At 41.1% G+C, this 24917-nt stretch overlaps 1 protein-coding gene across 4 annotated transcripts; it reads right to left on the bottom strand.

Annotated features, from left to right (window-relative positions):
• Positions 1 to 296: 296 nt before the first annotated feature.
• TDG (thymine DNA glycosylase) lies at positions 297 to 24916 on the bottom strand. 4 transcript variants are annotated; one of them, XM_048831645.2, is made up of 10 exons: positions 24749 to 24916; positions 16387 to 16535; positions 11602 to 11819; positions 11009 to 11078; positions 7001 to 7136; positions 6831 to 6913; positions 6655 to 6749; positions 4708 to 4879; positions 4229 to 4357; positions 297 to 2570 (listed from the first exon to the last, which is right to left on the bottom strand). In XM_048831645.2, the coding sequence occupies exons 1-10, from the start codon at positions 24859 to 24861 to the stop codon at positions 2431 to 2433; spliced, it is 1305 nt and encodes a 434-aa protein (XP_048687602.1). In that variant the 5' UTR covers positions 24862 to 24916; the 3' UTR covers positions 297 to 2430. The 4 variants fall into 4 exon arrangements, with proteins under 4 accessions (XP_048687602.1, XP_048687621.1, XP_048687631.1 ...); XM_048831664.2 differs by having other exon boundaries at positions 24625 to 24753; XM_048831674.2 differs by lacking the exon at positions 24749 to 24916 and adding an exon at positions 19498 to 19589.
• Position 24917: the final 1 nt, after the last annotated feature.

Genomic DNA, 24917 nt, shown 5'->3' with positions numbered 1-24917 from the left:
ATGCAATGTTTTGTATCCTCTAAAGAAGATTCCACTTGCTTGTTGAATCTATACGAGCAGTACTTAGTGCTGAGTACAAGATGTTTTAGCTTTCTAGTCCTGTTTTTTTTAAGCAGCATTAAACCAAAATGAATGAAAAACATTTCAATAGGTCTAATTTTCTTTTTCAGTGCAGCCACTTAGTGCTTCTTTTCAAAACACTACAGTGAAGCCATTCAGCAGGTGTTTACATGCATCATAATCAGATCCCATCACTAGTCAGAGGGCAAAATATCACACTTTAACGCAATAAGATATTCCAGTACAATTCCTGATTTTATTGTGAAACACCGGTAGATTTTCAAGGTGGATTTAAAACCTCCATGTTACAGCACCAATTTGAGAGAATGCACACACATTACTTGCCATATTTAATGAAACTGTCATTGTACATTTAACTCTACTTTATCCCTACATAATCTAGTAGGCACCTCTGTCAAAGAACAGAACTTTCCCTTCAAATTAAAAAGCCACCTTTACAGAATTTATGTACTATTGCACTATCTACTCAGCAATAGTAGTTACATGCTTCACATACTTTTGTTGAAAAATAAATCGAATTGTTACAAATCCCTGATGCAAGGCACTTTTGAGCACCTGCAGGAACATGTCCATGTAAACAGCGATACAGGATACAGTACATTTTAAATAACAAATGAACAATTTCCATATATCTTTGACCACATAATGAACAGCTTTACACTGAGGCTAACAAACATGATCAGAACCACAACGCACATTTTGTCTTGATTTAAAAATTTCTCTTATGATTAAGACACACAACTGGGGAAGAGAACTGTAAACATCATGCCTGCCTCCCACTGAGCTGGCAGTGTGCTACCTGGGTGTGTGAGATCCAAAGTTGTTAGCAGGCTTAGGTTCTGCATTGCCTGGTTCCATTCAATCCATGACAGCAACTGCCAAAGCGTGGAAGAAAGGATAAAATCTCTGGTAGTGTAATATCTGACCAGTTTGGATTAAGAAGATACAGTTTGTGCATATTTCAAGTATACAAAGCACCTACTCTCATAAGATCACCAAAACATTAAATGTTTTGATCAGCTTATTGCTTTTACTTCAAGACATATCTTCCCCTCTCTGTTCAAAAGAGGGAAAGAGAGTGATATTTTATACACAAGCATGGAAAACTCATTTCACTCCCTGAATATTACATTGGCCACATAAGTCAAAGTTTGTCTAGAAACACAAACTATTAAAGTACTTTAGAAGACTATTTTCCAGGGTTGACTTTATATTCACATAGCAGCCGCCCGTGGCTTTAACTTCATACCATAATTATTTGGGGGTGGGAGGAGGGGGGGGGGGAAGAGGAAGCAAGGAGGAGAAACCCCCCTAATCCCTGTTCCAGCCCCATGCTAGTTTTCCCTCTTGGTGACATGTGCAAATAAGGTGTCTGCTTTTATATTTTACAGGGAGTATGGCCTCCCCATTGTCTGAAAGCATGCTCTCTAAGCTGGCCAGTACCAAGGTGTGCTCTCCCCCCATTTAGTGCTACTGTTGCACCATAAGGAGCTGCTCAGTGTAAGCCAAGTGGGAAGTCAGAGACCAGCCATGGAGGAGAGGGAGGGCACTTCAGCTCCACAGAGCCCAACCGGCTCCACCTCATTTCTTAGAGGATGAAGCTGATACTAGGCAGCCTTATTCAAGACAACTAAGCAGGAGTCTTCAAGCCCTGCCCCCGCTCAACAAACTGGATTCTCCTCCCCCCTTTTACAAGGTGGGGGAGATGAGGTCTCAAGTGTCTTAGGCTCCAGGTGCCAAATGGCAAATGAGCTAAATGGGGATGGAGCTTGGAAAGCAAAGTGGGAAACTCTCACTTGTGGCAGAGAACAGAAGGCAGGCCTTGAAAATGCACAATTCATGTAACTACATTGACTTTAAAACCCTATTCCCTGTGAGAGCAGGGCTACACTGTCAAGCAACAGTGGTAATCTTAATCAGCAAGTGGCTTTTATGTTCCCATTTTCCACTCTGCATATAAAAGGGTTAAAATATCCCCCCATATGAAGGAATCAGTAAAAAGTAGAATTCCACAAACTACTGCACTACAAATTACAGAATTAAAGTAACCCCAAAAGAAATCAGTCTTCACATACGAGAAAGCAGTTTGTCAAACTGCAAGAAATAATGTAAGTTAAATATAAAACTCATATACAAAAAGGGCTACTTTTTTTTTTTTTTTAAAATGTTGGACATTCCCTTAAAAATTACTTACTTCATAGGATTAAATCTACCACACAATTGATTTGGACTATAATAAAATAACAAGTAAAATACTATTAAAATGCTTCAGTTAGAGAACTGAGGTACCATTCTTGATAACTGCATTAAAACTGCAGCATTTATGCATAGCTGCCAAAGAGGCAGCTTTTACACACTGCTTTCTTCTTGCTCTTGTGCCCCACTGTTACTGAATTCTGGAATCTGGTCTGTGAAGGACTGCATCATCCACTGTCCGTTAGGAATGTCACCAAAGGATGACCCCCCACTGTAGTCTAGATTGTTCACTTCTAGTGAAACGAACAAAAGTATTAATAGTTTAGCTGGCATCATACTTGTAGGAAAGTTTCAGAAAAGTTGCTTTTGATGAAAATTTTTTCCAAGCATTTCTCCCCCCGCCTCCCATTTTTCTATTCGCTCTGTTTGCTGTGGTGCGGAGACATGTTTTCAGTTTTTACATTAACTCCTTTTCAATATTTTCTTTTGATTACTCTCTAATCCATGTTAACTTCCTAAAAAATAACTTATATTTATTTGAATTGTGACTGAGCAAGTCTGAGCAGAAATTAGTTGTTTCATTAGCAATGAACACACAGAAAACACATGTAAAAATTCTCAATTTTGTTTGGATCCTGCCTACCCAGTCTTCATAACACCACACCAAACCCCATTGTGTTTCTTAGTCTATTATGAGACTAAGAAACGAACTCGAAAGATCATGAACAGGAAGCAATATAGGAAGCAATCTACATCAGAGCACAAGATTAGGACATGAAATTTAAAGACCATTATCAGAAGTTGGTAATTATTCATTAGTTCCCCTATATAGAATTTAAACCTGTTCTTCAGTTGTGACCAATGGGACCTCCTCCATTTTTGGTTTGAAATGAAAACCAGAATTCCTAATAATGGCTATTCTGCTACAGTCAGAGTTCCAACTCTCATTCTATTCTCCCCTTGAGTTTTTTCTGTTGCTAATAGTTTTCTCAAATTCACTTGGGGCTGAAATTGTGTACTTTGTGAAAGATCTGCAAGATAGCAGCTCTGTCCCAGGTCAAGAAATGTTCAGGCTCCACAGCATACATAAGCTCTATGTTTCTTTTTTTCTCCCCAACACCCAATATCTCTTTACAATTAGAAATCCACAAAAAAGTTAAGTGCAAAACCTAGTTTTGATGTAAAGTTAAAACAATGTTCTCAAAGTTGGGGAATACCAAAAGTTAAGGTTTCCTACACAACATTAAATGGGATACACTACACTGTCTGTGGTTTTGGTGGGGTTTTTTTAATTTCTCAGTCTTAACAGTGTATTAATACAAAAATGTGCATTTACACTAGCCTTCAAATCAATTTATGAAGTTATATGGGAACCACAAACCATCCTGATACAGGAAAAATACATTTGAATACATCCTCCGTCACCAGTAGCAAGATGAACGGGATAACCTTATTTCTCTCTTTTATTTAATCACTTGTCAGGTCTTGCTATTCTTAGAGTATAAATTCAGAGGTAATGACCATTTCTTTTGTAATGAAAAGCCCTATGTAAATTTATGGCAAAAAATGATAATTATGATGCTCTACTAGGTTGATTCCATATATGACTTGTAAATGGTTAGTTATTTTTACACAACAGATTTGTGTAAGAATCCCTAAAATCTGATTTTGGGAAAGTCGCTGAAGTTACAGAAGATATTTTATTTAAATACAAATGAGTGTCCAGGAAAAAAGAAAAAAAATGTCTCCCCTCTTCCCCCCCAAACAGAAAAGGGGGCCCTAATGTCCTGATAAAATGATATAGAAGAAATTATAAATTTAACAGTTTAAATGTTGTTCTTCAAAACTTTAAACAAAAACTGTGGAAGCTGCCTGAAATGGTAGAAATGCAGAAAAATAATCCTCGTATGTAAAGACTTGGAGATTAAAAGCCACAAGCATCACTTTTTACCTGTTCCATTTGAAGCAAAGTTACACTGTTCATGTTCATAGGGGGTTTTCTCACTATAAGCACCACCATATGCCGCTTCGTAACCTGGATCATATTTTTCTTCTTTAACTGCCATCTTTTTAGCATCCTCTGGAGAAAAAGGCCTCAAATATCTTAATCTTCAGGATAACAGTAAACCATGAACATTACATCACACAACACAACACTGTATACATGTATTTTTACTTTAAACAAAGTTCTTATCCCACCTTCCATGAGATAATGGGTAATTAAGATTAAGAAAAGATGACATAAGTAACATGTTTAGTTCTACACAGTCTGTTGTAAATTAGAGGGAATATAGTTATGTGTTTCCTATAATTCTTAATTTCCTTCTACCCTGATAACTGCTGGTTCTATATATTATCTATCTCATATCAAACCTGATGATATGGCTACCATATACATTTTAAGAAAAAGATTACCAAAAAGCACTATACCTTGTGCAAGCTGTAAATCAAACGTATAGTGCACCTCCTGCACCTCTGTGTTTGGCGTAATGCCTTTCAGTTGATCCCTTAAATCTTTAAGCTTTATGTAATAATGAACTTTATCCTGTGCACGTGGAAACTGAGCACATCTTGCACTGGATGATGGCATAACATAGCAGAGCTTTACAAAAGAGACAACAAAAAGCAAGCAATGCTAAATTAGAGGTCAGTAAAGCATACAATATGTAAAAACCTCAAGAATAACTAAGCACTTAATCACCTTTATATTTTTAAGCTTTTGTACAAACATTTATTAATCCTCATGAGACTGGGTAATACTTACGTCCTTGTTTTCGCTTACCTGCTGAGGATCTTACCTCGGACAGAGAGGTAAGATCATCAGCTGACAGAGCTATGACAATTTACACCACCTGAGGATCTGCCCTAGAAAAACTAAGATTTAAAACTAACTCAGAAAAATTAAGTGACTTGTCCAATAAAGTATTACAATATTTATTTATGAATAATACAGTATTTGAGTTTATGAATTAGAACACAACCAATATGTTACAATATTAAAATTCAAGGTATCCATCGAAGGGGTATTTTAAGAACAGTTTGTGGATCAAGTCTATGTATATTCCATCCATGCTAGTACTTTATGGTCCACTCATTACTTACAGTCCACCATGAACACTCTTCCTCAAAGAATTGTATTGAAACATCAAAATTCAACAGAGTGCAACTGAAAGTCACCTTTAGAAGGCTGCATTTAAAAGTACTGATCCCCTTGCATGCTCAGATACAGCAGTTTTGTTACTACCACTAATAGCACAGTGCCTGACTACGTGTTCCCTCCCCCATGCTTGGACTAGTGTCATGGTCATCCTTGAGTCCACAAGCACTGACTTCCCCTCTAGCCAGGGGGTGCTCGACACTCCCCTCCACCCCAGGCCCTACCCCCCACTCCACCCCTTCCCCCAAGCCCCTGCTTCTTCCCACCCCGGCTCTGTCCCTTCCCTGCTTCCTCCCCCAAGCATGCCCTGTCCCCGCTCCTCCCCCACCTTCCTACATGCTGTGAAACAGCTGTTTGTGGCAGGCAGGAGGCACTGGGAGGGAGCAGGAGGCGTGACCAGTGGGGCCGCTGGCAGGGGAGAGGTGCTGCAGGGAGAGCTTGACTGCCGGCGGGTGCTAAACACCCGCTAATTTTTCTCAGGTTTCAGAGTAACAGCCGTGTTAGTCTGTATTCGCAAAAAGAAAAGGAGTACTTGTGGCACCTTAGAGACTAACCAATTTATTTGAGCATAAGCTTTCGTGAGCTACAGCTCACTTCATCAGATGCTATTACCAGCAGGAGAGTAACACACAAACTCACTCTCCTGCTGGTAATAGCATCTGATGAAGTGAGCTGTAGCTCACGAAAGCTTATGCTCAAATAAATTGGTTAGTCTCTAGGGTGCCACAAGTACTCCTTTTAATTTTTCTCAGTGGGTGCTCCACCCCTGAAGCACCCATGGAGTCGGCGTCTATGCTCGAGTACCTCCTTGTTAACAAAGAAGGTGGTGTGTGTGTGTGTGTGGGGGGGGGGGTTGTTACCGTAGTATTTAGATTGGATTTTTGAGTTTCTGAATGGTATACTTGTTGTCAAGTTAAAATATCCTATTTGTGGGTGAATTAGGGGTATTCATGATGGTCAATAATTTTTTTATTCAGACTACAGATGCCTTTTCAGCATGTAACTTATCCTGCTGACAATAATACACTATTTCCAAAAGCAAACCTATAAACCCCTACAAAAGTCTGGCTGAGGAAAGGATTATATTTGCCCAATCCCATTCTTTTCTGTTTAAATAAGACCCCTTCACTTTCCCACACACATTTTGGGCATAATTCACCACCGGTGTAAGTGGGTTTCATTGGTTTCACTAGTGTTGAAATAACTTTGCAAGAACTTACAGTTTCTGTGTCTGGAACTTTGTGGGGTTGCAATCCAAATTCCAATTTTTTAATCTTTACTCCAAAAACTTCTTTACTAAAAATTTCATAAATACCTAAAATGAAATGAAGATAGATCATTATACGCCACATAGAAGGCTGCTGGAAAAAGAATGATTCAAAATTAAGATTCTCACATTTTCCATTAAAAGCTGCTATGCGAGGTTTATACTTTTGCAATTTCTGCATCAGAATTCGTCCTCCTTCTCGAAACTCTTTGCTAAATGAGAAAAAACAATTGCATTCGAGATTAAGACCTTGGCTACCACTCCTTGTTTAAATATGGTACTATCCTGCATTTTCCTACCTGGAGAGGTCTTTGCTACCTGGTGTTGTTCTTTCCACCATGTTTGTAAATCCAATACCATATTTTTGGGGTAAAGTGTGGTCATCCATATGGTTCAATTGTTCCTCACTCAGCCCAGACATAAAGAGACACTTCCCTGTGAAGAGAGAAGATACAAGTTTACTCATCTGCATTCTGAAATACTTCAAGATGCCAAAATACTATAATGAAGTATTTATTTCTAAGGAGATACTAAAATGAAGAAAAATATGAAAGCTATTTAAAAAAAGGGATTGCCCAGTATATAGTATTGGAATGCTAAAGAAATACTCCATGTTAAGTGAACATTTCAGAAGATGATTGCCTTGTCTATGTTTATTTATTTTAAAGACTGCTTATAGTGAGCATTGTTTCTATACTGATTCAAGATAGAAAATCCCTGTTGAAAAATGTAATGCCACCACGGGATTCCTTGTTTCCATAAACAGGGCTTTGTTCCTAAAAGTTAAATTTGTAGCTTTAAATTTTATGACTTAAGTAAAAAATGGAACAACTTTGATCAATATCTATTTCCATGTTATTCTATTTGGTTCCTCTTGTGAAGCTCAGGACCACAAAATTAGCATTAGAAACATTATCCTAGATATGGAGAATTCATTGTGGTGCTGGAGAGAACACATTTTCAGCAAGGGCTATAAAAACAAAACAAAACAAAACAAAAACAAACAAACAAAACAAACAAACAGCGGCTCCCAAAACAAAAAGCAACAACAACAAAAAAAAACCCAGACGACAGACCACTACAGACTACCAGAGGTTCAAAACAAAGAGCATGAAAAGAAAGCAATATTGGTCAAGCAAAACAAAGAAGTTGAAAGGTTAGTTAACTTTATAATGAAAGTCTTCAAAAATCTAGGCTGTTCTAATATTAAGCAAGTTGACACTGTTCATGTTAGGAACCCAAAATGGTGCAAGCCCTGATTAAGTATGAGATCTCCTCAAGGCTCCTCTGAACTGCTACGCATGTTCAGCACATCCCCTGACTTTTACAGATCTCGATATCATGTCTTCAGTGAGCAACCAATCATATCTTTACTATGAAAGCTACTCCCCTTGATGTTCATCTGTTATTCCCCCCCTACTTAAAAACCCACACCAATTACCACCATTTCAGAGTTGTTTTTTCCCTTATATTTTTTTGGTATACCTGTTAGTCTAATTTACTACCTTATCCTGTCATCACTTATCTTTTTGTATTGGACATGGATTGTTTGAATTTTAATAAGTAGATTAACATTTTATTTATTTGAGTTATGTTATGTGCTGTACACTGCCATGGAGCTCTTTGGCATAAAGTAAGCATACTTACTTTTTCTGTACTTAAGTTCTTATCTTACGTATTTTAGTACTATTTCTACCTCTCCCCAATTTTTGATGTAGCATGAAAAGTTTAAAATGACAAGTTTAGTTTGTCTCACTGTAAAGAAGCATCTTCATATTACGGAATGGTTTTATCAGCATGCACACATTTGGACTGATTCATGATAAAATACACATTAAGTAAAATGCTCATTGTGATGCTGGCAGGTTAGATGCCAGTTCTTGCCCAGGCTGCATACATTAGCTAAGAACTGACAACCTCATAGCTGGGGACCAGACCAGGTCACACGTATTTTTGTTTTGCTCAAAACAGGTATTAGTCTTATAAGAATGTGTTTAGACTCTATGAAATGCTTGTATGTTGCTGCATACATTAATCTCACTTATAATATCTATAGCCCATATTATCAAGTTAGTATTTAAGTGTTTGCTCTGAAATGTAAATCTCCCTAGTCAGGAGAAAAACATCAAGTGTGAAATACTAGATTGTCACAGGAGGGGTTGTTGCCTGCCAACCAAAGAAGGCCCATAGATACCGGACAAACCACTGTGGAACATCAGAGGACAAAAGACTGTTTATTGCTCCCCCTCCACCTAAACTCATCCCAACATCTTGTACTCTGGGGGAAAGGAATACAAATCCCTGTCAAGAAGAAACTATATCTTTTTGGCTTTTTGAACTCTGAAGGGCCCAGAGACTCTAAATTGAAGCCAGACATCCCCAGAGATCCTCCAGGGTCTGCCCTGAAAGACAATTTGAATAGACAGATCACTACAGTTCTGTCACTCTTAAGATTTAGATGGAAACTCATTTGTGTGTACATTTGCTTGCTTTAACCTGTAAATAACGCTTCTTTCTTTCTTAGTTAATAAACGTTTAGACAGTTTATTACAGGATTGGCTACAGGCATTGTCTTTGGTGTAAGAGCTAGGGTATCAATCAATCTGGGATAAGTGACTGGTCTCATGGGACTGGAAGCAACCTGAATGTGGTGTGATTTTTTTATATAAGTGACCATTTTTCACTAAGTCCAGTTTGTCTGGGTGGCAAAATAGGCTGGAGAGTCTAAGGGGACTGTCTGTGACTAAGTGTTAAGATTGTTGTAATAATCCAGGAGTTCACATTTGTTACTGGCTTGGTGAAGTCTAATTATAGAACACATGGCCAGTTTGGGGTGTCTGCCCTGAGGTAGGCACTCAAAGTTGTGAGCCATTCTAGACAGTGTCACACTCATTTCAGAGGAAAATAAATGAAAAATCCATTAACACAAAAACCCAGTACAAGATGTAGGCACCAGACTTGTGTCTCATACACAGCCTTTAATCTGGACTTGTCACTCCTGTTGATGTTAACAGGTGCTCACACAGATCAAGGGCAGACAGTCTTTTATAAAGAACCCAGAAAACAAGCTATGCACCTACCTACAACAGAAAGGGGTAAATGAGCCCTAGTTTGTTTACAGTGAATCACAAATTAAGTCAAATTTTGTACTTCTCCCTTCTACCCCAATAGCAACATTCAGATGAAAAATGAAAGTGTCCAGAATTATTAAAATAAATATGAGGCAGTTGTAAAGATACAGCAGTATTTTATTTTTTTTAAATCTCAAATATGGTGTACCATTAATGTTGGAAACTACCAGTTTGAGGGATTGGAAGGTGGGGTGGAAGGGGTTTGTGTTTTATTCAGACATCTAGGAGTTTTGTTAATAAAGAGGTAAATACAGAATTGGTAGGTTTCAGAGTAGCAGCCGTGTTAATCTGTAGCCGCAAAAAGAACAGGAGTACTTGTGGCACCTTAGAGACTAACAAATTGATTTGAGCATAAGCTTTCGTGGGCTACAGCTCACTTCATTGGATGCATAGAATGGAACATACAATAAGAGCACATACAGAGAACATGAAAATGTGGAGTAAGAGACTAATTAATTAAGATCAGCTACTATCAGCAGGTGAAAAAAACTTTTGTAGTGATAATCAAGATGGCCCATTTAGACAGTTGACAAGGTGGTGTGAGGATACTTAACATGGGGAAATAGATTCAATATGTGTAATGACCCAGCCCCTCCCAGTCTTTATTCAAACCCAAGTTAATGGTATCTAGTTTGCATATTAATTCAAGCTCAGCAGTTTCTGAGAAGTGGGCTATAGTCCACGAAAGTTTATGCTCAAATAAATCTGTTAGTCTCTAAGATGCCACAAGTACTCCTGTTCTTTTTACAGAATTGGTAGGGCATTCAGAAAATTGTATTTGGGAAATATGGTCTGTTTTTATTCTGAAAGTTGGTGACCGCTGACTTATTAAAAAAAAACTATGAAAACACAAATATTTGTCATTTGATTTTGATTTAATTATATGCTGTAATAAACTAAGACTAAACAAAGTCATTTTTTCAATTATATAATCCGTAACTATGTTTATATAATTCTGAACCCGCATTTATAAACAAGACCAGAGGAATCACTGACGATCCATCTTTGTTTTGTGTGTGTGGCTTTACATGATAGAACATAGTAGTATGTGCCTGTCATTAAATTACAGACAATGCTGAGAGTGTTTAAAAAATACAAACAGCCTCATTTGAATTGTAATCTTATGACAGATTTCTGCAAATCCCAATAAAAAGAAGAAAACAACAATAAACTTACAAAAGTGGTTTCCAGGTCCAGGGTAATGATGCCCTTTGTAGGCTGCCATTAAACCCGGGTTTATGCCAATCTACAGAGCAAAGCATTAGTAAATTGTAGCTTCAAAAACAGATTAAAATAATGAAGGGAAAAGGAAATACGTTTATCAAACTGATCTAATTACTTGGAAATGCATAATAATGCATTTGTCAAGCCTATTAATCAGAGCTCAATTAACAATTTTCAATTATTTCAAGATTTTAAAAATTTAAGACAAGATCTCAGTTTATAGGTGTAACATTACAGCATTACCGCAACATGTATTTTACAACAGTTAGGTGTAGCACTTAGGGGGAAAACAATAAGGAAAGAACACTGAATAATAGTATGAACAGTTTCCACCTTCCCTCATATTTAAATTTAAGATTTTTTCCATAAACTAGAATGCAGTTACTATAATCCTTGGCAGAAAGCGTGAAACTACTGTACACAAACAACAACTTGGATGTTACTTTATCCTGTGAAACCTCATCATGAAAATGCTAGATAAACAATAAAGTAAATAATAATTCATGAGTTAGACTTCAAAATGTTACTTAAAATGTATGACTTACAATTACAATATCCAGATTGAAGGTCAAAATATCAGGAAGAGTCTTGGTCAAAAGTTCAGCTTCGGATACACCATTAAAACGGTCCACTTTTCTTTTCACTTTGAATGTATCTGTGATCTTCTCTTGTTTGCCTTTTGATTTAGTTGATTTAGCTGCTTTAGCAGCTGGTTTCTTTGGCTCTGTTGATCTGGTTTTTCTCTTCCTTCCCTTTGTAACTTCTGAAACACATATTAATAGTTTCCTTTTTGCATGGCTTTTCTAAAAGTGTAGAACTCTTTAATAATATTGATGTCAAACATTAATACAAAAATATGCTGCTCAAATTTTAAACTTGTCTACTAAAAACTGTTCTCATCTTCAAAATATTCATGCAAAATAATCCTTACATAAAACACCCTTCAGCTGAAGCTCTGTATTCCAGGTTTGGTCTGTGAACAGCACTAGCCCATGTCAGAAAGTGATGTTGTGGAGGTTTAGGTTCATACTAACAGACAGACAGTACTGGCATATTTTGCTTTGACAGTTGCTGGACACGTAAAAGGGGAGCATTTGGTTTCATTTGCTAGTGATGAAAATTAGACTCATTGTCCAATGGAATGCTACTTTATCTCACAGGGAATATCACTTGACAGGATCACCTAAATCAAAACCATGGTTCTGGCTTAATGAACATCACACACAAAAATGGTTACTTTATAGAAAATTTAAGATGTGCTCAACAAAAGTACATATACAAGTTCCCTACCATACCTCCTAATTAACTATGTTTATTGCTAATTCTTTGGCCATCTGGGACTTCACTAGAGAATTTAAGTTTTGCAGATAACCCTTTATAGACACATGTCAGAGTTCAGCTATAAATTATAACTGACTTGAAGAGTTACATGCTTGATAGCCACAGTAAATACTGGGAGTTTTTCCTATTTCCTTATATGCTTAGCTGCCCCATCTTGTCTCACTATTTGAGAATTGTTCAAAAAACAAACAAACAAAACCTTTAAAAGTTCTTCGATGTTGAAAATACATGCAGAGCAAAAACTACATGCACATATAATCAGAGTAGCCACTATGAATGCATAGTAATTTATTTAAAAAACAAAAAAGGCCACAAACTCATATTGCTTAGACAGCAGAGCAGACAGCCTCCACGGTTTGCTGACCAGCAGCAGGTAATATTTCAGAGAAGAGGGATCTCAAATAAATTTGAAAATATTTGGTCTGACTTTCTAAAAATCTTTAGTAATTCCAAGCAGATGGAAACTGAGATGTTGCTCTCCTTTCCCCTCCATGCCCCCCTTCCTTTCCTTTCCTTTCCTTTCCTGTTCTTTTTGTCTCCCTCCAGTTCTTTGGGGGGGGGGGGGGGGTGGTGTCAATATAAATTGAAAAAAAAAAAAAAAAAAAAGAAACAACCACCCTGAACAAACTACCACTACTTCAGTTCTCACAGTGGAAGAAACTACAATGTTGTGGCTACAGAACACAAATCAAGATGGCAGTAGTCACACAGATAATTTAGGCTAATATGCCATATACAGTACACCATATATGGAAACACTTCAAGAGGTAAGAAAATTTCATAAGCTTTTCTTTTGTTTTGTGGGTGGAGGCAGAAGCAGTAAAGTCTAAATTCAAATGAATAATACTGTAAGTTCTACTCTGCTATGGGGACTTCAGCTGATATATACAAGCAAAGGCTGATGACTAGAGATCAGTTTCTCAGCACCTAGCATACTTCAGGGTGCTGGGTGAATGGTGTATCAAAAGAAAGAGGGAAGATAAATAACACACGATGTAAGATATAAGCTTGCCTATACCACAAAACCAGCCATACAGCATATATAGAAAATTTAAATAAAATTGCACAATCTATTTAGAGTTTATCCTTCTCTGAATAGACATCCTCCAGTGAGGCATAACTTAAAAACTTGAGTGCACCATTATCCTTTCCATTTGACAAAGTGAGACTAGAAGGGAATTTGTTATCCAGGATATATATGAACAGAAAGTAATTCATGCAGTTGAGGAAAAAAAAAAATCTTTATAAACTTCTAGCATAGAATTTCTATACTTACTATCAGTTCTGACACTACTTTGGTCATGACATGTGATCCTAGTGACGACTTTCTACCCACCATCCTAATATTGAGGAGTCCGGTGGCACTTTAAAGACTAACAGATTTATTTGGGCATAAGCTTCCGTGGGTAAAAAATGTCTGAAGAAGTGGGATTTTTTACCCACAAAAGCTTATGCCCAAATAAATCTGTTAGTCTTTAAGGTGCCACCAAAATCCTTGTTGTTTTTGTGGATACAGACTAACATGGCTACCCCTCTGATTCTTGACATCCTAACACTGTGACACTAATGAACAGGGCTTGAAAAACTCAAATGCCCATTTAACAATGGCAAGTGATAAGCCTAACCCCATCAACTAATGCAAAATTTAAGCTTTTATTTTATTTTTTAAGAACTTTCAGCATGAGAATAATCTTGGAGATGAGAAAAATATAATACTCACTGCCTTCCTGAGTCTGCAGACATCCATGATGCATCTGTGGCACTTTGCCAAGCAGTAGCATAACAAAATTAGCACCACAGTAATCTATTTCACTGCTGCTATGCAGAACTGCAGTGGGCAACAGCAAAACTGTCAAGAATCATGTTAATTTCACACTCTTGTTGCTGCTATTTAGGAAAGCTAAAAACAGCAGCAGTCAGGCACTGAGTTATTTCATAAGGAAGGAGGACCCAAAAAATTGAAGTCTGTAGCAGTGATAGAACAACAGATCTCCCTCCCTCTTCCTCTCCTTGCAGGAGCAAGAAATCTTTGCCAGTAGTCACAGAATGGAAGAGACCCACCCCTACTCCCAGTAGGCAGACTCTCAAGGGAGAAGAGCAAGGTCTTTCCCAATCCCAGCAGCAAAAACAGGGTTGAATTTCAAATTTATCAGAAACCTACTACCCAGACTATCACTACAGATGGAGCTCCCAAACAGGGTCCAGGGACAGCATCCTAACAGGAAACCCCAACAACCTCTCCCTTCCCAAGGCTAGGAGTTGATGGGCTTCTCACCAGAGGAGTCACACCACCCTGATCTTTCATATCTATCTCCGAAGAGTAGGTTTAGTCTTCTTGTTAGTAGGTGTCTGGTTAGTTTTTCATGCCCTGCTAATGAGCCTGAGGAGACTTCACCTAGTTCTCAGTGTTTACAGCAAGACCTGGAATAGCTAAACAGAACACTACTGGAATACCTAAAGCAAATGGAAGCGTAATTAAAAGACACTGTTTCCTCATCACAACACGTAACACAACATGAGACGCCTAACTGTACTAAATACAATACTACAGTTGTGCACTAACTGTAGTGAATAATATAGTGTCTCTGTTAGAGTGAGCAGAGCATTTACTGCTTGAACTAGAAGATGGAGAACTATACAATTTAATCTTGCCAAGGGTTACAGCAACTATTGTGAAAGTAAATATTTATGTAGATGTGGCACACAATTAGGCCTGGGATACCATCATCCCAGATTTAACATTCTTGCATTATGTTAATACAGAGAGACTCACACTTATATTCAAAATATGGATAAAGGATTAATTCTGAAATAGTGGAAAAGTACAGTTACTAATGATTTAGAACTAGCATTCAAGTATGGCAGACATTACAAGTAGTAAGCAATAAGGTGACAATATTACACAGGCTCCCATTCTGGCACACTTAGCACCAAAACTAATAAAGGGAAGATATATATGAAGGTTAAAGATAATAGGGCCTACCTAGAAATGCTCAGAGCACCCAACTGAAACGTATCTCAAGACGTGTTTTCTAGCCTTCTCATATTTGTAGGTGGGTTAAAGTTCGTTTTTAAAGTAGTAATTAAAAATAATTCACCACAAAAACAAAGTAATTAAATATGTATCCCTAATAAAGACTTTCAGTAAAACAAGATCCTACTATGCTAATTTTACAAAATTGCTATGAACATTTACTAGCTGAAGCAAAAAAAAAGTCTAGCTGCCGGCCTTTTACCATGATGACTGATTTAGAAAAACCACAACACAAAATCAACTAATCGTAGTTTACTCGCCTATGAAAATTTTCATTCATCATGAAAGATCAGAATTTGGCAAGGCTGAATGTTAGGATATAGATATTTAGGCCTGTTTGTAAAGGCCTATACTTTAAGAATTTAGGTGTATTTTTATTACTTAGCTATAGAGGTATAAAAGAAAGAATTAAAAATTACTGTTTGCTGGTGTAAAGGCCTTTTTTTACTGTGACAGTTTTGAGGCCCTGTTCTTAGGTTCTTAAGCAGCAGAGGCAGCCATAAGCTGGGAAGTGAACGATCACATTTTTACATTTTAAACTAGTTACATTGAAATAAGGTGCTATTGGGCTCTTTGAAATCATGCTTGCTGGAAGTTCACCCCAATAAACATCAATTGTTGCTCTCTGTTCATGAAAGAAGGACCAGGGAAGTAAGCGGGTGAAGGAATACGCCCCTAAGACTGACCAATGTCAAAACTACAACCAGGGTTTGCTTTGTATTTTCCTATATACATGCAGCAATATTTTCATTATTCTTTTAGAAATATGTTACAAAAAACAAGTTTCTGAACACTTGTTCAAAGAGTGCCAAAAAGAGAAAAACCAGGAGACTAGAGAAGCAAATTATTAAGACAAATCATCCTTGAAAATCAACTACTAAGAATCAATTTCATTTTCAGCCTTGTTAATCAAGATTTTAAATTTTATTAAGTTATATTAATTTGGTCACACTACCTTGAATAGGTTCTTGAGCAAAGTCTGGATCTGGAATGCCCTCTACAGTCTGTTGTTCATTCATAATTTCCATGTTAGGAGCTGCAGTCATCATTTGATGGAATGGAAATGTATAAAATGCTTGAGCTTGCTGAAGAGGAGAATAATATCTTAAAAGAAAAAAAGTTAGTATTGTTAGCCATATAACATTAATCTTTCAGAATTTTCTTAAGTTTATAACCTGTTCAGTACATTACTTAATCAAAATAAAATCATGACATTCTTAACCAGGGTTGGCATACACTGCATGTTACATTCTCCAGTTACAGTCTATTACAGCAACATGTAGAACATCCAATTCCATTAAATAAATGGTCAATGCTTCTGATCACAGAATGGGAATCAAACATTGCTGAACACCCCATCTTCTTTTTAATTAATTTAATATTAAGCATACAAGAATCAGAATATTCAGATTATTACAGTCACATTAAATATATGCCTTATTTTCTTCCACTTTTCTATAACACAATTATAACTAAAGGTTGTGATTCTTTCACGGACATCACGGAAGTCAGAGATTCCGTGACTTTCCAAGACCCCCATGACTTCCGCAGCAGCTGGGGCCAGCTGCTTGGGCACCCCACAGCCAGTCGCACTGGCCGCTGCTGGAGTGACCCAGGGCCAGCTGCTCCAGCCACTGCTCGGGAGGCAGCTGGCTCCTGGGACCACGCAAGTAGCAGCCAGTGGGGCTGGTCCCGAGGACCGTCCAAGCAGCGGTCCTGGGGGCAGCCCCGGTGAATGCCAGAGCAGAGATCCCAGGGCTAGTCACACTACCTGCTGCTTGGGCGGCCCTGGGCAGCTGGCTTCGGTGACCACTGGAACAACAGCCGGTGTGGCTGACTCCCCGGGGAGTGCCTGAGCAGCGGTCCTGGGGGTACCCTGGGGACTGCCTGAGCAGCAGCAGCAGTCCAGAGAGCGGTCCCCAGGAGCAGCAACCAGAAGGGTTTGGGGGGAGGTCAACCCCCAGCACTGAAGCAGAGCTCCCCACCTCCCCAGCAGGCCCCCTCCGGGGGCAGTGGGGCCCCAGAAGTAGAGATTTAGTCACAGGTATTTTTGGTAAAAGTTATGGGCCGTGAATTTGTATTTATTGCCCGTGACCCGTCCATGACTTTTACCAAAAATACCTATGACTAAATCTTAGCCTTAATTATAACACATAACACTTTATGTTCTTAAAAGTATACTGTCAAATACACAGAATGTGGGCAATCTAGGTAAGTTAAAGCTATCATCCAACTAACTTTGGCTTTGCCTAAGCTACCAAATTAAGTCGACCTAAGTCAGTAGTTACTGCAGTGGTTCATGTCCACACTACGCCCCCTATGTCTGTGGTGCACATCCTTACCAGGAGTACTTCCACCAGCTTACCTGTGTGGGGCACTGACAGTGATGAGTCCTGTACTGAGCTGACAACCTACGGGAAATTTAAGTAACGCAGCATCTACACAGACACTGTGTCACTCTCACTACATCAACCTAAGTGCTATGCCTCTCGCAGAGGTAGAATTGTTAGGTCAGCGTAGTGGTGGACCCACATGAGTGGGAGCAACATTGTAATGTAGACACTTACAGAGTTAGCTTGATGTAAGCTGCTTTACAACGACCTAACTCTGTATTGCAGACCAAGCCTTAGATTTATTTGATACAAGGTGGGTGAGATAACATCTGTTATTGGACCAATTTCTGTTGGTGAGAGAGACAAGCTTTCAAGCTTATACAGACGCTCCCCGGGTTACGCAAGACCCGATTTACGCAAATTCGCACTTACGGAAAAAGTTCCGTAAGCTAGAAATAGGAGAGGGTTTTGGGTTGTTTTTTTGCATAATGTTCGGGTATACATTTCCGACTTGCACAAAATTTGAGTTATGCAAGGCTTTCTGGAACGGAACGATTGCGTAAGTCAGGGAGCGTCCATACAGAACTCTGACCTGAAGCAGAGCTCTAGGTGGGCTTGAAAGCTTGTCTCTCTCACCAACAGAAGTTGGCTGAGTAAAAGATATTACCTTACTACGTTGTATCCTGGGACCGACATGGCTACAACACTGCATAAAACAATTAGAATTACCTGACTTTTGAAGGAAGATTAAGTAAATTCAAAGTTGGCAAATTATTTTACTTTATCTAACACATACAGAGTGCGTGAAGCACTCTGGGTTGCAAGATGTTATAGGTGCCTAGGTGATTTGAGGCATAATGCACACTGTTTTGTATCTTTAAGCAATACTGTACCAAACACTGGCGAGTGACATCAGAGACACTCCTGCAACCCATACCCAGGCACACCAGAGGCGCCTACGCCAGATATGCCTCCCCATATATACTCACAGACCCACCCAACATAGGGTCTCTGCTCAATACAACCCCCATCTATGGGCACAAACTCCCACACAGACACAGGTCCCTGATCCATACACCCTTAGCATAAACAGAGAAACAACGAGGAGTCCGGTGACGTTTTAAAGACGAACAGATTTATTTGGACATAAGCTTTCGGGGGTAATAAAATCCAACTCTTCAGATGCAACTGAAGAGACAGACAGAGAGACGCCCCGCCGCGGCCCCTGCTCCATACACCCTTAGTATACACAAAAAGAAAAGGAGTACTTGTGGCACCTTAGAGACCCCCCCCATCCGCACACACAATACACCCCCCCCCCCGCGCGACGACATCCACAGTCCCCGCCCGCTCTACCCCCCTTCGCACCCTGCCACGCGCGGACAGACAGGCCGAGCACCCCCTGGGCACCCTCCCTGCGGCGGCGGCCCCCAGGCCCCGCCCCGCCTACGTCACCATGCGCCGGGCCCGGCCGTTGGGAGCCGGGCAGCCGGCTCAGGGGTGGGGTGGGGCGGGGGGAGATGGGGAGGGCAGGGGCCTTCCCCGCGCCAGGCCTAGGCCCAGGCCCGGCTGTCCCGTGTACCTGCCCGGCTCCTCGGCTTCCATCCCCGAGCGCTGGTGCGTCCGGCCTAGCGGGCTGCCGCGAGCGCCAACAGCAGAACCCGTCCGCTGCCCCCTCCCCGCGCAGACCCCCCCCCCGGCCCCTTCCGCCTCAAGCGCACAGCGCCGCCGACCTGCCTGCCTGCCGAGCGGTCACGTGGGGAACGGCAGCCAATCCGGATCAGGCACGGGCCATGACCGCGAGGCTCGCGGGGGTGGGGAGAAGGCAGAAGAGGAGAAATGGGGTGAAAGGGGGCGGGGGGTCTCCCTGCTCCCACCACCACCAGGGACCACAGCAGCCTGTTGGATGACTGCCTCCACCCCGCCCCCCAGCCTGTTAGATGACAGACAGACCCAGGACGTTTGCCATGCGCCGGGGTTGTTCCATGGCTCCAGTTTTCTCTCACTCCCTCCCACTTTCCGGCTTTTTCTCTTGGCAGTGCAAGGGGGGCTGGTCACTGGGCAGCATTCGCGACTGGGTCCACGCTAGACACGCTCCCAGCCCAGAAGGCGGGACGCTCTGAGATTCCTGGGGCTGCAGAGAGGGGATCCGCAATCTGCTAACTGATTTCAGAGTAACAGCCGTGTTAGTCTGTATTCGCAAAAAGAAAAGGAGTACTTGTGGCACCTTAGAGACTAACCAATTTATTTGAGCATGAGCTTTCGTGAGCTACAGCTCACTTCATCGGATGTTTACCGTGGAAACTGCAGCAGACTTTATATACACACAGAGAATATGAAACAATACCTCCTCCCACCCCACTGTCCTGCTGGTAATAGCTTATCTAAAGTGATCAACAGGTGGGCCATTTCCAGCACAAATCCAGGTTTTCTCACCCTCCACCCCCCCACACAAATTCACTCTCCTGCTGGTGCTAGCCCATCCAAAGTGACAACTCTTTACATAATCAAGTCGGGCTATTTCCTGCATAGATCCAGGTTTTCTCACATCCCCCCCACCCCCATACACACACAAACTCACTCTCCTGCTGGTAATAGCTCATCTAAACTGACCACTCTCCAAGTTTAAATCCAAGTTAAACCAGAACATCTGGGGGGGAGGGGGGGTAGAAAAAAACAAGAGGAAACAGGCTACCTTGCATAATGACTTAGCCACTCCCAGTCTCTATTTAAGCCTAAATTAATAGTATCCAATTTGCAAATGAATTCCAATTCAGCAGTTTCTCACTGGAGTCTGGATTTGAAGTTTTTTTGTTTTAAGATAGCGACCTTCATGTCTGTGATTGCGTGACCAGAGAGATTGAAGTGTTCTCCGACTGGTTTATGAATGTTATAATTCTTGACATCTGATTTGTGTCCTCTACAGCAAACAGGGAAAGATTAAGAAAGTGCTCTCAAAAATGGATACTCTCATAAAGAACCAACCTTCCACACAAACTTCCTCGTGGCTGGATTTTACTAAAACTAGACAAGCCATTTACAACGCACACTTTGCTTCTCTACAAAAGAAAAAAGACACTAAACTTTCTAAACTACTACATGCTACAAGGGGCCACAGCAATGGTTCCCTCACCCCACCTAGCAATATTGTTAACCTATCCAACTATACTCTCAGCCCAGCAGAAGCAGCTGTTCTATCTCGGGGCCTCTCCTTCTGCCCCTCCACCCCCACGAACATGATACAGTTCTGTGGTGACCTAGAATCCTATTTTCGACGTCTCCGTCTCAAGGAATATTTCCAAAATACCTCTGAACAACATACTAATCCACAGAGGTCTCCCTGCCAACACTACAGAAAGAGGGATTCTAGATGGACTCCTCCTGAAGGTCGAAACAGCAGACTGGACTTCTACATAGAGTGCTTCCGCCGACGTGCACGGGCTGAAATTGTGGAAAAGCAGCATCACTTGCCCCATAACCTCAGCCATGCGGAACGCAATGCCATCCACAGCCTCAGAAACAACTCTGACATCATAATCAAAAAGGCTGACAAAGGAGGTGCTGTTGTCATCATGAATAGGTCGGAATATGAACAAGAGGCTGCTCGGCAGCTCTCCAACACGAGTTTCTACAAGCCATTACCCTATGATCCCACTGAGAGTTACCAAAAGCAACTACAGCATTTGCTCAAGAAACTTCCTGAAAAAGCACAAGATCAAATCCGCACAGACACACCCCTGGAACCCCGACCTGGGATATTCTATCTACTACCCAAGATCCATAAACCTGGAAATCCTAGGCGCCCCATCATCTCAGGCATTGGCACCCTGACAGCAGGATTGTCTGGCTATGTAGACTCCCTCCTCAGGCCCTACGCTACCAGCACTCCCAGCTACCTTCGAGACACCACTGACTTCCTGAGGAAACTTCAATCCATCAGTGATCTTCCTGATAACACCATCCTGGCTACTATGGATGTAGAAGCCCTCTACACCAACATTCCACACAAAGATGGATTACAAGCCGTCAAGAACACTATCCCCGATAATGTCACGGCTAACCTGGTGGCTGAACTTTGTGACTTTGTCCTTACCCATAACTATTTCACATTTGGGGACAATGTATACCTTCAGATCAGCGGCACTGCTATGGGTACCCGCATGGCCCCACAGTATGCCAACATTTTTATGGCTGATTTAGAACAACGCTTCCTCAGCTCTCGTCCCCTAAAGCCCCTACTCTACTTGCGCTATATTGATGACATCTTCATCATCTGGACCCATGGAAAAGAAGCCCTTGAGGAATTCCACCATGATTTCAACAATTTCCATCCCACCACCAACCTCAGCCTGGTCCAGTCCACACAAGAGATCCACTTCCTGGACACTACAGTGCTAATAAACAATGGCCACATAAACACCACCCTATACCGGAAACCTACTGACCGCTATTCCTACCTGCATGCCTCCAGCTTTCACCCTGACCACACCACACGATCCATCGTCTACAGCCAAGCTCTGCGATACAACCGCATTTGCTCCAACCCCTCAGACAGAGACAAACACCTACAAGATCTCTGTCAAGCTTTCTTACAACTACAATACCCACCTGCAGAAGTAAAGAAACAGATTGATAGAGCCAGAAGAGTTCCCAGAAGTTACCTACTACAGGACAGGCCTAACAAAAAAAATAACAGAACGCCACTAGCGGTCACCTTCAGCCCCCAACTAAAACCCCTCCAACGCATTATTAAGGATCTACAACCTATCCTAAAGGATGACCCAACACTCTCACAAGTCTTGGGAGACAGGCCAGTCCTTGCCTACAGACAGCCCCGCAACCTGAAGCAAATACTCACCAACAACCACATACCACACAACAGAACCACTAACCCAGGAACTTATCCTTGCAACAAAGCCCGTTGCCAATTGTGCCCACGTATCTATTCAGGGGACACCATCACAGGGCCTAATAACATCAGCCACACTATCAGAGGCTCGTTCACCTGCACATCCACCAATGTGATATATGCCATCATGTGCCAGCAATGCCCCTCTGCCATGTACATTGGTCAAACTGGACAGTCTCCGTAAAAGAATAAATGGACACAAATCAGATGTCAAGAATTATAACATTCATAAACCAGTCGGAGAACACTTCAATCTCTCTGGTCACGCAATCACAGACATGAAGGTCGCTATCTTAAAACAAAAAAACTTCAAATCCAGACTCCAGCGAGAAACTGCTGAATTGGAATTCATTTGCAAATTGGATACTATTAATTTAGGCTTAAATAGAGACTGGGAGTGGCTAAGTCATTATGCAAGGTAGCCTGTTTCCTCTTGTTTTTTCCTACCCCCCCCCCCCAGATGTTCTGGTTTAACTTGGATTTAAACTTGGAGAGTGGTCAGTTTAGATGAGCTATTACCAGCAGGAGAGTGAGTTTGTGTGTGTATGGGGGTGGGGGGGATGTGAGAAAACCTGGATCTATGCAGGAAATAGCCCGACTTGATTATGTAAAGAGTTGTCACTTTGGATGGGCTAGCACCAGCAGGAGAGTGAATTTGTGTGGGGGGGTGGAGGGTGAGAAAACCTGGATTTGTGCTGGAAATGGCCCACCTGTTGATCACTTTAGATAAGCTATTACCAGCAGGACAGTGGGGTGGGAGGAGGTATTGTTTCATATTCTCTGTGTGTATATAAAGTCTGCTGCAGTTTCCACGGTAAACATCTGATGAAGTGAGCTGTAGCTCACTAAAGCTCATGCTCAAATAAATTGGTTAGTCTCTAAGGTGCCACAAGTACTCCTTTTCTTTTTGCGAATACAGACTAACACGGCTGTTCCTCTGAAACTTTTCAATCTGCTAACTGACATTCCTAGTAAGCATGGCTCTCACACTGAGCCACAGTGAAGTCGGACGCGGCTGAGAGGCTGGGCTTTGGTCACAGTTAAGGCATCGCTGACCATAAGACGTTAAAAAGCGCCTGTGTACTTCTTATTGGGGAGACTAAAGACAGACTGTGATCAGTGTTTGCCAGGCAGTCCATCAAACCTGCCCATACTACTGGTTGCTTGCTCTGTGCACATCAATGCAAGTGCATGCCGGAAAAGTAACATAACACAAGGGAAGGAAGAAATCCAATAAGCAGTCTCTAGTAACTGTTAAAAGGCATTCCAAAGCCTTTAAAAGAAACTACCACCGTATTCCAAAGTAACAGTTCTTAACGCTGCAGCTTACTATAGAGTTACAACAGAGAACTAGTGTATTTCCGTATGGCTACTGCAGCTCTGATCATGCAAACACTTATACCCATGCCTTCCTATGTGCATGTGACTAGGCCCATTGACGCCAACAGGGCTACTTATGCTTAAAGTTAAGCACACGCAAAAGTGCCTTGCTAGATCATGGTTCACACGTATAAAGTTAAGAAGGCATGTAAATGTTTGCAAGAGTAGGGCCTATATTGTAACAAGGCAACTAGTGTTACCATAGAACTACAATTCTGCTACCACAAAATGCCAACAATCATGAATCAGGCCCCGAATATGAGACGGACATAAAAATATTTGCCTTATCTTTGAGCCTGTAGTTGTCACATTTCCAAGCTTTCTCCCACAATCACGAGGGCTAGAAACCTAAAAAAACCCAACAACCCCAAAAGCTGAGACGCTCACATAATCACACAACGCCAAGAACCGGGGACAACTAATGAAAAACACCAAACATTCTGACCCTTGGCCAGTCCTAATACTGTTCCCGGATTGTTAACATAACTACAGTTCCTAGCGTTAGGAGTTACTATCCTATTCCTACAGCATTTTACTGTTAAGGCAATCACTCAGTTAATGCTACTCTTACCTCGGGGGGGTGGGTTGCTACAGTGGGCTAAGCCTTTAGGCCACTGCTGTGTACTACGGACAGAGCAGAGAGTCTCTGACGGATGCGTTAGGCCATTCAGGGATATGAATGAACACAGACTTACTGAGCCAAACAAGGGAACAGTGAGGGCGCCTCCCTAATCACCGCAGCATCCTCTCTCCCCAGCCAGTTTGGAAGGGGGCCTCGCAGCAGCGGCTCCCTATGGGGGTCTCCCATTTGCGGGGAGGCGAGGACAGACGGGCAATGGCCGTAGCTCCGTAGCAGCCGCTATA

Source organism: Caretta caretta, chromosome 1 (assembly GCF_965140235.1).
Source record: "Caretta caretta isolate rCarCar2 chromosome 1, rCarCar1.hap1, whole genome shotgun sequence".
NCBI lineage: Eukaryota > Metazoa > Chordata > Testudines > Cheloniidae > Caretta > Caretta caretta.
This window is presented reverse-complemented; position numbering and strand designations above follow the sequence as displayed.